At 34.3% G+C, this 12,212-nt stretch overlaps 1 protein-coding gene across 2 annotated transcripts; it reads left to right on the top strand.

The window, feature by feature from the left end:
• The first annotated feature begins 5,536 nt into the window (after positions 1-5,536).
• On the top strand, positions 5,537-9,014 carry LOC149544208 (Golgi apparatus membrane protein-like protein ECHIDNA). Of its 2 annotated transcripts, XM_089798722.1 has the most exons (6): positions 5,537-5,697; positions 6,054-6,110; positions 6,882-7,085; positions 7,269-7,328; positions 8,324-8,450; positions 8,602-9,014. In XM_089798722.1, the coding sequence occupies exons 1-6, from the start codon at positions 5,695-5,697 to the stop codon at positions 8,694-8,696; spliced, it is 546 nt and encodes a 181-aa protein (XP_089654848.1). In that variant the 5' UTR covers positions 5,537-5,694; the 3' UTR covers positions 8,697-9,014. The 2 variants fall into 2 exon arrangements, with proteins under 2 accessions (XP_089654848.1, XP_089654849.1); XM_089798723.1 differs by lacking the exons at positions 5,537-5,697; positions 6,054-6,110 and having other exon boundaries at positions 6,852-7,085.
• The last annotated feature ends 3,198 nt before the right edge of the window (positions 9,015-12,212 follow it).

Genomic DNA, 12,212 nt, shown 5'->3' with positions numbered 1-12,212 from the left:
ATCTTTCAATTTTTTTTTGCAATAATGAAAGCAGGGGATTCCCTATCTTTGAAGATATGATTATTTTGCTCTTTCCATATTCCCCAACAGAAGTGCGGAAGAGACCAAGAGCCTAACATATGAGTCTTCATTCTTATGTGTACACTATTCCATTGGCCAAAGAAACCTTAGATTTTAGTCGGGTTGCACCAACTTACCCCATAGTCCCTGGTCAAGAGATTCCAGACCTCAAAAGAAAAGGGACAGTGAATAAAGAGGTGGTTAACCATTTCTGAATCTTGCTTACAAAGGCTACACCTGTTAGGGATAATCTGACCTCTCTTTGCCAAGTTGTCCAAGGTTAGAACTTTGTCTTGGAGAAGCAGCCAAAAGAAAATGTCAATTTTTGGAGTAAGACTGGGAATCCAGGCCTTAGCCTAGATGGGTTTCTCTAATCTGTCCCACGTTGAGAAGTAACCTAAAGCAACAGAGTATTGCCCATTTGAGTTATCTCCCCAAATGACATCATCCCTCTTGTTATTAAGGATCATTGCATTCAGGGTAATCATCAAAGGTTCAAGATCCTATGAGACTAAGGATAGGTCTTGCCAACCATGACCAACTCTGTAGTTGCTAACTTTCAGACCAAATCTTCTTATGCATATTTCTGGCCATCTCCCATAATTGAGGTGATCAATAAGAGGTCCCTAGCAAAGCCAATTGTCTTGCCATAAAAGAATATTTTCACCATTTCCTACTTTCCATTTTGCCTTAGACTTGGCCAAAAATTTTGCCTTTAAAATCCCATTCCATATGTAAGATCTTTGAGGAATCTCAACCTCACTAAGCAAAAAACTAAGGGATTGTCTTCTTAGATATTTCTCCACTATTATATCCCTCCATTCCTGTGAGTTCTAAAAAATGAAACATATCTGCTTGGCCAATAGGGCATTATTGAGATGTCTAATTTTTCTAATGCCAAGACCACCATAGCATTTAGGGAGACAGGCATGATCCCAAGCAACAAGATATTATATTTTATTATCTTTAACATCTATCCATAAGAAGTCTCTCTAAATCTTCTTCATTCTATCAGCATGCTTGACCAGAATCTCAAAGAGGCTGAGGGCATAAGTAGGAAGATTTTGAAGAGTAGATTTCACCAAAGTACATTTTCCTGCTTGATTGAGGGTGGCTCCTTTCTAGCCTACTAACTTCTTGTTGAATTTGTCAATGATACTATCAGAAGGAATCTGGAGGTTTGGACCTTAGAGGCAAACCGAGATAGTTTGCTGGAAGAGACCCAATGCCACATCCTAGAATAGGAGTAATTTTCCTTTGTCTCTCCAAAGGTGTGTTGATAAAGTAGACTGATCTTTTCTCCCAGTTAACAACTAGGCCTAAACTAGTCAAGTATGAATTGAGCAAGCCTTTAAGCACTCTAGCCTCCTAAACTAAGGCATCTCCACCCACGATAGTATCATCCACAAATTGCTGATGGGTGAAAGAGGTATGCCCAGATGAAGGCTTGAGGCCATGCAAGCTCCCTTCCTGTCTCTTCCTTAGGATAAGCCTCCCCATGTACTCCACCAAAATAATGAAAAGAACAGGGGATAAAGGGTCACCCTGTCTTAGTCCTCTTGAAGGAAAAAAGAAATTTGAGGGGGACCCATTGACCAAAATAGACAAAGAGGGGGTAGAGATAAGCTGATGGATAAGTTTACAAATGTGGGCATCAAAGCCAAAAGCCTTAAGGACAACCAAACAAGAAATTACATAATACTAGTGTGTTTACTGAGTAAAATTCATTTGATTCAACCCTTCCAATCATACTCAATGATCAACAAAAAATGATTTAACTATAATTTCTTTCTATAACTCCATCCTATTGGGAACCATTAAATATGATCCCAAACACGCATACAAATAAAATTTACAAAATTAAATCTAAAAGCATAGTACATTTATTAGCCAATAGGGAAATCATGACGTCTCAACTAGGAAAGTTGACTGCTAGTCAGTCATTTTTTTCGTATTTGCTGAAAAACTTTACCACCTCTAACAAACAAAATAAAACAAACATACAACATGTATAAAGTGATGGAAAACTTCTTAAGCTTATAATTTCATTCATGAAGATAGGAAAATTCAAAAAATGGCTCCTGATGTTGTTGATTTCTCTTACTTCTCACAACCTTTTGTTTCGTCGACATACAAGAAGTGTAAAATTCTTTGCAATTATAAGCTACAACACAAAGAGATCTAGCTAAAAGTAAAAAAAGAACAATTTAACTTTTATTTTTATGGGTAAGAGGCCAAAGCCAAGATCTATTATTATTATTATTATTATATGTTTTGATAACTATTATTATTTATTAAGGTCGATTAGAGTCAAACCCAAGACCTCTCAGATAAGAGGCCCACAATTTATAGTTATGTTGTGGGCTCTTGCCTAAAAAAAAGAACAAAACTTGTAAATATGGAATACAACTTTTTTTAAAAAGAGCTGAGAATGAGATTTCCTATTAATCATTGATTATAACGATTTGCATAAAATGCATGATATATACAAAATAAAACTCTTTTTTGAATAGTTATCTCTAATGTAAGCAATAAGCTAGCCTTAAACCCAAGTTCACCACAAGAAGAAACAAGGTCTCCAAAAATTACAAAACAAACAATTCATGCAACACATATCAAGTAATTAATGCAAGTAAGTTGGAATTAATCACCAAGAGGAAGAAGAGTACACATGAGGATCTAAATGCAGAGATTGAGTGCTAAAAAATAGAGGTCCTTAGATCTAAGAATATAAAGATGCAAAGAAAGTTAGAGGAGAGTTAATGGCGAAGTTGGAGTAGTTGAGGATGAGATTGTTGATGAGAAAAGAAGCAAAGGAGCACCTCTATTCATAGCTTGGAGAGTTGGAAGTGGACCTTGTTCTTCAAGCGTGGGATTACAAGCATCAAATTGTTTATGTCAAGTAGCAATTGGCACAGATGCAAGATATTCTTTTACAATTTCAACAAAAATTTTGATAACAAATTTTAGTAACAAAAAACTAAAAACGAAAGATTTAATTATGTATATTGTCTTTGTTGTACAAGTTCTACTCTTTTGCAAATTTGTGATGTGGACAAAATTGTGGAATGAATTGTGTAGTCTCTTAAAGTACAAAATGAGATCAATGGAGAAAGATGCTTGACATTATTTAATAATTGATATGGTATTTCTTCTTTTGGTGGTTGTGTAGTTTTCAATCAAGTTGAAACACAAATATATACTCCTAGTTTGATTGTTAAAAGATAAAAATAATTGTTATGAAAAGCTTCACACACCACATTCGTGAATCAAATTTGAGTTTTGAGTATTTACAAAAAAATATAAAATATTAATGTAACTATGGTCAAGATTTTGGCATTTGTGATTGAAAAATAGGGATACATTTAAAAAAAGAAACTCACAAAAATACAATAGCTTGGTGACAACATTAAAACTTAGCCAACAAATGTTGTTAGTAGTCCTTTTTTAGTAACATCTATATTGAAAGATACATAGCTCTTTTAGTGACAATCAAGGATAGATATAAATATGCATTAAATAATAAGTTTGACCACAAACAATACCAAAAAATAGAGTACATTATATTCTTTCAAAAATTAAAATGGATTTGTAATTCAAATTACAGAAGATAAAAATCTATTATATATCATTTTTTAGATTTGATTATATAGAATTATTGTCATCAAGATTTTAAATCACACTGTTTGATGGATCATCTTTGTGACCATTTTTCTCTCTTGCATCATGATGATGTATCATGTAAGTGTGCTCCCAAATGTTGATAACAAAATGTTCTACACAATGGAGAAATCTATATATAATATGTGAATAGATTGGGATAAAATATATTATAATAAAACAAAAATAATTTTATAAACCCACTATCAATTTCCATTGCAAGATAGCTTTAACTCGCCCAATTTCTCAATATTAGAAAGTACAATATTACAAAAAAATTATAACTATTACTAACATTTTTATATTATATTATTAGGGAAAAATAAGTAATTTAGTAAAATAAAGAATGTTAAGACAAATTAAAATTATTTATTTAGAAAAGATTGAGTGCATAAAAAAGAAGATACAACTTAATTTTATTGTTTTAATATCTTAAAAAAAAAGTATAAAAGGAAATTATATCTTTATTTTTACATTTAAAAAAATAGTAAATTAATATTATATGAATGGTAAATGTTTATATGTTGAACTCTTAGATTTATTGTATAAAAATCACATAATCATTCACACCCTTATCCTGTAAAGTGAAGACACAATAATTAGCCTCCACTCAATTCTAGTGCGATGTTGTGGGTAAGTATAATTAGTAGGAGCCAAAATAGCCCTCCATAATTGTGGTTTGTGATGGGCCAGAAGGTCAGAAAGAGGGGTTGCATTAGAGGTTGGCAAATAATAGTTGTTTGCAATATTTTAGCCGATAGCAAAATATATTTAGTATTATATTATTTTAGAAAAAAATGTTAGACAACAAATAGGAATGTGCATTTCAATCTATCTTTTTGCCCTCTCTCTAAGTGAAAGATTACACTGATAGCAAAATATATTGCACTAGCTGAAACAAGTGGACTACATAATGAGAAGGAGATGAAGAATACGAAGAATAAGAAGAAACAAAAAGAGAGAGAGAAGAAAAAGAAAACGAAAAAGGAGGGAAAGACAGATAAGAGAGATGAAGGAGGAGGAGGGGGAGACAAAAGAAGGATAAGTAAAAGAAGCATAAAGAGGTGGAGAAGTTAAGAAGAAGTTCAAAAACAAGGAGGAGGAGGAGTAGGAGAAGAAGAAGAAAAGGGGGAAGAAAAAAGGGAAGGGAAAGAAGAAAGGGAAAGAGGAGTAGGAGAAGGAGGAGAAGAAATATGATAAAATGGAGGATAAGAAGATGAAGAACGAGGAGGAGGAGGGGAAGGAATATGAGGAGAGGGAGAGGAGGAGGTGATGGTGGATGAGGATAATACAAAGAGGAGGAAGGGGAAGAAGGCAAGAGGAAGAGGAGAAGAAGAATTTGAAAGAAGAGGAAGAAATAAAAGCATCAACATTTGATTCTACTTCAATGAATTAAGGGAGATCATGTCAAAACAATCTTTGCAGCCTCTATAACAACATTACCACAATCAAGTGAGAAATGATATAACATTTAAGAAAATTTTCCCATTATATTCAAACTGTGCAAATATATAAAATTGAAATGTTAGGAGAAGTCGTGCAAAAAATACCACACAACATGTGAGTTGTTAGAAATATGTTGCAATTTATCATGAAAAATTACTCAACATTAAAACATATAGTCCAACTTTTTCTTATAATTATATATATTTTGTTAGCGTAATCCTTTACTTAGACATTAGGGAAAATAAAAAGAGAAATACACATTCCTATTTATTGTCTATTTTTTTTACCTAATATAATATAATATAAAATATATTTTATTATTAATTCATTGGTGTGCAACTACTAATATTTATATTATTTTAAAACAAACACATACGGAGTTTTTCCCCGATAGCGCTAGTAAAGATCGAGCACAAAATATAATTCCTGAGCAAATTCGAACAAATAAAATGCTCTAATAAACGAAATCTTTTTAGCTGCTTCTGAACTCGATTAAATTTCTTCTGCATCACTCACAGCCTCTCAAGTATGGTAAGAGTTTATTTTCGCAGATCTGCTTCTGAGAAGTTAATTTAACAGATCCAACTATATCCTGTTCAATCTCTTCATCCCTCTGCAATAAAACACCCAAAATCAATCATGCGTATCCTCGTATTAGCAAACAGATTCGATGGGACGAATTCTGTGCACACTTTTTTGGTTTAATTGAATGTATATTGCCCGGTGACCTAAATTGATTTTTATATATTGGTAGTAGGAATTCAATTTACCCAATCAATGCCCTAGATCTTGACCATCTTTGTAGGTTGGCTTGTGTTATCGGTTCTGTTAATTAGCGAATAAATGTAGTCTTCTGGATTTTCTTAACGAGGGTTAATGGATTGCAGGCAGAGGGCGAAAATTATGCGAATCCATTAACATGCTTCTTCCATGTTCTTTTCAAGGCGAGTAATTTCTTCTCTATTGTTTTTCAAGTAATTTTGCATTTTTCCATTGAATATGATGATAACGTAATGTCATGCTAGCGATATACATTCAATGTTCCATTGGGCTGTGGGAGAAGGGAAGTTTACATTTAAGTTTATCTATACTGTTTAATTTTGCACCTCGTTATGTTTCGACTCTTCGACAAAGCTCGTGATATGTGATACCACCACAAATCTGTTTAAGGTTTGAGATGTAGATCAACTGGCAAGGCTTTTTTTAGTTGCCGAGTTTGGATCATGAGATCGAAATCAAAGAATTTATAGCAATAGAAGAATAAATTGAAAAGTTCCCCTGCTTCTTAGAATGGGATCTCTCCTCTGTTTCTCAGAATTGGGATTCTCATATGTCCAAGGAAAAAGAGTAATGTTTTGCAGATTTGATTGTGGGTACCAGAAATCACTATTGTATTAACGCCCGCCCCCGCTCACCTCCTCAAAACACACACGTAAATAAAGAATTCCCAGAAATAGAAATAATATATTGCTAAAGACATATGTTTCTTACAATGGTGATTCTCCTCTGTTTTTCATAATGTGGATTCTCATATGCCAGGAGGGACGAGTCATGTATTGTATACTTGATAGTGGGTACTAGACAATCACTTTTGCATTAACCCTCTACCTCGCTCATCTCCTCAAAACACGCACATAGTGATATATATAATGCATAGTTAGGTAGCGACTTGCTTATGGCTATACTGATTTTTGTTTTTCATGTCTCTGGCCCAGGGAGCAGCAATTGCGTTTTATATATTGTTCTCTCTGTTTGTGGACTCATTTGTGATTATTTTTGTTGTAACTGTCCTATTCGCTGCTCTTGACTTTTGGGTGGTCAAGAATATCAGTGGAAGAATTCTGGTTGGCCTGAGATGGTGGAATGAAATCAGCGAGCAAGGGGAAAGTATCTGGAAATTCGAATCCCTTGATCAAGATGTGAGTGTGGCATGATTCCAGCAAAGATTACTAAATAGCATAGTTATTCTAGTTTGTGAAACTATTCAAGATTTTTAAGGTTTAGCTTGAGTCATGTTTAGTGGATTCCAGTGTTCGAGTCTTTAATTATGCTTGTAATTTAAATAATTTTGATCCTTTTCCATTTGATTGTGTCATCTGCAGTCATTAGCTCATATGAATAGGAAGGATTCTTGGCTCTTTTGGTGGACTCTTTATCTCAATGTAAGTCATAAAAAAAAAAATCAAGATTTGCTTTTATGTGCTGTTAACAATATTTTTTGTTGAATACTGTATGCCAGTTTGACATAACATGGCCATTTTATATCATTAGTTATTTGAGCAAATTATGTTTACCAAACATGCCGACTCTAAAAAGCTGGCAAATCCCATGAGAGGCCTACAAAGCATATGTGAATACTTATACACTCAATAGCCACTTTGAAGATTGATATTATTCATTGGAAGAACAACTAAGGGCCTGATAGAGCATCCATTACATAAGGGAAGCCAGCAGACTGGCCACCAAAAACTGGCTTGAAGTACCCATACAACAACCCTGCACTCCTTGCCCATAACATAAAGATCTGTAGAGGAGACCTTTAGCTGCCAAAAAAGTTCCTTGAAAACTGGTAATGATACATAGAAGAATATAATCTGGATACTATGTTTGAGACATTAGAGAAACAAGCTTATAGTCACACCCCAATCAGAATCAATTGAAGCTTTTGATGGCATATTTGGAGTTAAACATCCATAGAGGAATAAAATCAGGGATAAGTTTTATGATCTTCCCTCCAAATTATCCACTTGGTCTATCCCATTATTAGGACCATCATATTATCATGCTTTTTGGGATATTGCTGTCACCAACTGTGTAGTTTTTGAGTCAAATTCATTTACCCTATTTGCATGAGTTTGATTCAAAAACTACACTGTTGAATTCTGATAGCAATATCAAATTTTCATTTGCTGTGGAAACTAGAAATATATCCTACTTATCAATCGTGCTTTTTGACAAATTCTGAATCGTTTTGTTGGAATGCCCTATAAGTATCAAGAACCTGAAGTTGCTGATTTGGCATGTCCTCAGCATGATTCAGCCAATTTAAAACTACCATATTGAACATGTGCTCCATCACCTTTTGACTGCCTTATTGGTTTGTTCTTGTCATAGCTGTTGTTCTGTCCTATCTTATTTCTATCTATTTATTTTGCAGGCTGCTGTTTGGTTAGCTCTGGGAATTGTCTCCCTACTCAAGTTTAACATCGATTATCTTCTAGTGGTGGGAGTTTGTTTGAGCTTAAGCATTGCAAACATTATTGGATTTACCAAATGCCAAAAAGGCAAGTATATTTATTTTTAAACAACGCTCTTTGGGTGGAAAGGCAACTGGATATTAAGTCTTAGTATAACATGTTAGAACTCCTTTTTAGCGTACAAATGGCACATTGATAGGATATCTGGTATTCACCATTCATGCTTTGATGTTTTCAGATGCGAAGAAACAGGTGCAGAATTTTGCATCTCGGACATTTGCTTCACATGTAACGTCAAAGCTGCAGTCAGGTCTTGGTGGTTTGATGATATAAACCTGTCAGATAAGTGGACTGGTATCATAGCTGGTTAGTTTATTTGAAGGGTTGACCATAATGCTTCATATGTCCCACTGAGCTCATTATTTTTTGATATAGTCTCATGGTATTGGTGTACATTAATTCTGAGATGGCACGATATTTTCAGATCAACATTTTGTACAAAAGGGAATCAGTATGTTTGATTTCCTGTCTCATCATGCTTGTTAATTTACATACACAATTGCATATCAAGATCCTGATTTGTTAAAAAGACTGGCTAATTTCAATCCATAGGAGTGATCTATAAATGGTGATTTTTCTCTCAAGACATAAGGTCTCAGCAAATTGCATAGCCCTAATTATGTACTTCTTTTTTCAAGTTATGCTGCATGCAGCTTTTGATTCTCAATGTGCATACAATTCACAACTCATAATAACAGACAGACAGATGCAGCTTACATTTATTAGTTCAGAGGTATATGCTTGTGTATTTGCACATATGCTAAAAATCTTAGCTTAGGTTTTTGGTATCTTTATTGGGTACAGTGATCTATCATGCATCTTAAGAAATTAAAGACATAATAGTTCCATTGTCACAGTTGGAGCGGTTAAGGAAATTACAGTTTGGAACTCACCATTTATATCTGTTGTATATTCACTTTGGTCTGCCAAGTATTTCTGTGGAAAATATTTTTCTGTTCGAATAAGTTCTAATAAGTGGCTTTCCATTATGAAATTCCATAATAAATGTTTCGATATCTGGAAGTATGCAGATCCAACACTTGTGCTTGCTCTTTCGTTGTTGTCTTAGAGTACAAGTCTGTAAATATTTGTTGTCTAGAAGGATTGCAGAAAGGTTACCATTGGATTAAGGTCCCTGAATTCTTCTGTTTTTTTGTGATAAAAGTAATCGGTTTATTAAAGTGGAAAACTAAAAGGAATGTGTCCACAGCAAAAAAATTGAGGCATTCTACATGGTTTGAGTCCTTAGACGTGGTTTCTAGTCTATTTCTGATGATGACATTTTGTAGGGATTTCTTATTCTGCCCTCATGTTAAGCTATATTCGGAAATACATTGTTTGACCATGGCAGAAGACAAAAACCGAAACAGGCTTTTGTTATATCCATTGGAGTAATGGTAACTTCTGGACCTATACATATTTGTGTAACTTCATGTATGTAGAAACTTGACTGGAAATCATTGCTTCCAGAGATGCGGCAAAAAAGGATGATTTGGTGCTGTAATCATTTTTTGGCAGATTATGGAAATCCTCAATCAGGTAGAGTGGGCTTTGGTTTTTCTAAAATCAATAGTAACTGAGGAATGGAGTGAGAGTTGATTATCCTTTTCCATCAGCTTTTTGGGGTTTCATTTCTGTTCGTGAGGGTGGGTATTCAAGAGATAATTGGGATGGAGGAGCTTGTCCATTGCTTGACAGCCCTATGGCAGGGAAGCATCATTGCGCACTGATCCAGTAAATTTGTAAATCGTTTAAGTGATTAAGACAGTTAAACAATTTCATTAACTTCTGTTCTACCGATAAGTACTTAAGACATACCAAAACTTATGACAAATATGAACATAGAAATACAAGGCATCAGCACAATGAACACTAGAATTTATGTGGAAATTAAAAAGGGAAAAACCACGGAGAAACAAACTCTTATGAAAGTAAATATCGGTTAAGGTGATTTTATACTAGAATTTCTGTGGAAATTCTCTCCCCTTTTTTGCCATAATGACAAAGGGACAAAAACTAGAATATTTGAAGATCAAACAAATATTGAAAATTTCACTGCAAACTCTTTTCTATACCTTTCCTTAATGATCAAAAGCTTTCACTTTTACGCACAGCTATTGCAACCCCTGTTCGAGCAAATCAGAAGATGAAATCCAATTTGGAGATTGAGATCTTTGTTCATAACTCGCTACATTGGCAAGGATCCAGTGATATGCTCCAACTAAACTTCGACCATGTCCTTGACCTGTCAAAATGTTTTAACAAGGTCTTCCCTCTGTATCTGCAACTGTAGCAATTCACCTTGTTGCTTCACTTCTACCTCAACAATTGTCCACAATGCCAGGCCATTGAAGACAATACATGTGCATATCTGCATTTTTCTTTATGCATTCCTTGGTCTCACTGATCACCTTGGATAATTTCTATTTGACATTAGTGCATTTCTTTTAAATAGAATCCTTAGCCAAACAGTAATTTGCACCATACTAAAACAATCTTCCGTCAATAACCTTCATTCATTAGGAACCATACTAGATCTATAAAAAATAATTGTATTTTTACTGATCAAGTGATCAGTTAACGTTTCTTAGATCTCTTTCCTCACCAGAGAGCACCCATTCTACATATCTCTAATTCTATCAAATTCTTCGTCCTCTAGCATGGACTAAATCACATCCAAATCTGCAAACTCGGACTCAAATGGGGAAATTGCGTTCTTTTCCAACTCCTACTCTTCTTTTTTCTCTACTGTTTCCTGCTCTCTTCATCCTCCGAGATTGTAACAACTTCCTTTCCTTTAGCGGTAGTCTTTCTCCTTTTAGGTTTCAAAAGGAAGCCACCGATGTCAACATCGGTTTTGGCAATAGAGAGGCCAAGATGCACCTACATAACCAATTTGTTTGTATTTTTTAATAAATTAACATTCATATGTGAATTTTTAATTAATTAATAAAAGTGCATTTTGGTCCCTACATAGATAGTACCATCAACAACCACATTCTTCTAGCTAGACGAAGAACCCTCTTTAATGAAACTCACAGGCACAACACAAGATAGAACTAGACCTCAATAGACATTCATCTTTAATCAAGTAAAATATGCTTTGCAAGCATTTGCCCTATTTTCTAGAAACCCTAAGCATCTATAGATTTGCTTACTAGTAGGTATGTTGATCCTCCATTCCAAATTCTCTCTACCCAACAAAGATAACGTAAAATAGAATACTAAACTCATAATCAATTAATCAAAACGAAACCCATATCTATCTTTTATAGTCATCTTGACATTTCCAAGAAAATAATTCAATAACAATTTACACAAATCAAATTGAACACCTTCCCTACCTATTTTACAAGTTATGTAGACTGCTATAGCCAAAGTGACACCATCACGATTTTGAAATTGAATTTTGTAGGCACCATTGAAACTTCTAGAGTATTTATCAGCAGTTTGTGCTAATAGTCAATACTAGTTAACTCCTCTACTTCCATGTATTTAACTCTCTTATTTCCTTGTAAGTCACTAATACTGGACAACTATGTGATGTCCTCAATTGCTTATTTTGTCACCTTAAGAGGGTTTATGCAACACAAGGTTTCCATCTTAAAACTAACTCAACAAAACTATGATGAATCCATTGTCATCACACAAGGGGAATGTAGAAGTTGATGAAAGCCAACTTCATAGCTCGCTAAGATCACCTACATGCAAATAACTTGCTGAAGGGAAACCAAAGAAGGAAGGGTGGAGCTTGGAGAAAATAAACAAACTGAGAGAAAAATATTGTAA

The sequence above is a fragment of the Cupressus sempervirens genome, chromosome 8, assembly GCF_028749045.1.
Source record: "Cupressus sempervirens isolate cs-2001-9-10 chromosome 8, ASM2874904v1, whole genome shotgun sequence".
NCBI lineage: Eukaryota > Viridiplantae > Streptophyta > Pinopsida > Cupressales > Cupressaceae > Cupressus > Cupressus sempervirens.
The sequence above is the reverse complement of the archived record's forward strand: the minus strand, read 5'-3'. Positions and strand labels throughout refer to the sequence as shown.

Bases quoted from the DNA above. Each gene is read 5' to 3' on its own strand.
- LOC149544208 (XM_089798722.1), top strand. The intron at 6,111-6,881 runs GCGAGTAATTTC...TCTCTGGCCCAG, and splicing joins TCTTCCATGTTCTTTTCAAG to GGAGCAGCAATTGCGTTTTA. The intron at 7,329-8,323 runs GTAAGTCATAAA...TTTATTTTGCAG, and splicing joins GGTGGACTCTTTATCTCAAT to GCTGCTGTTTGGTTAGCTCT.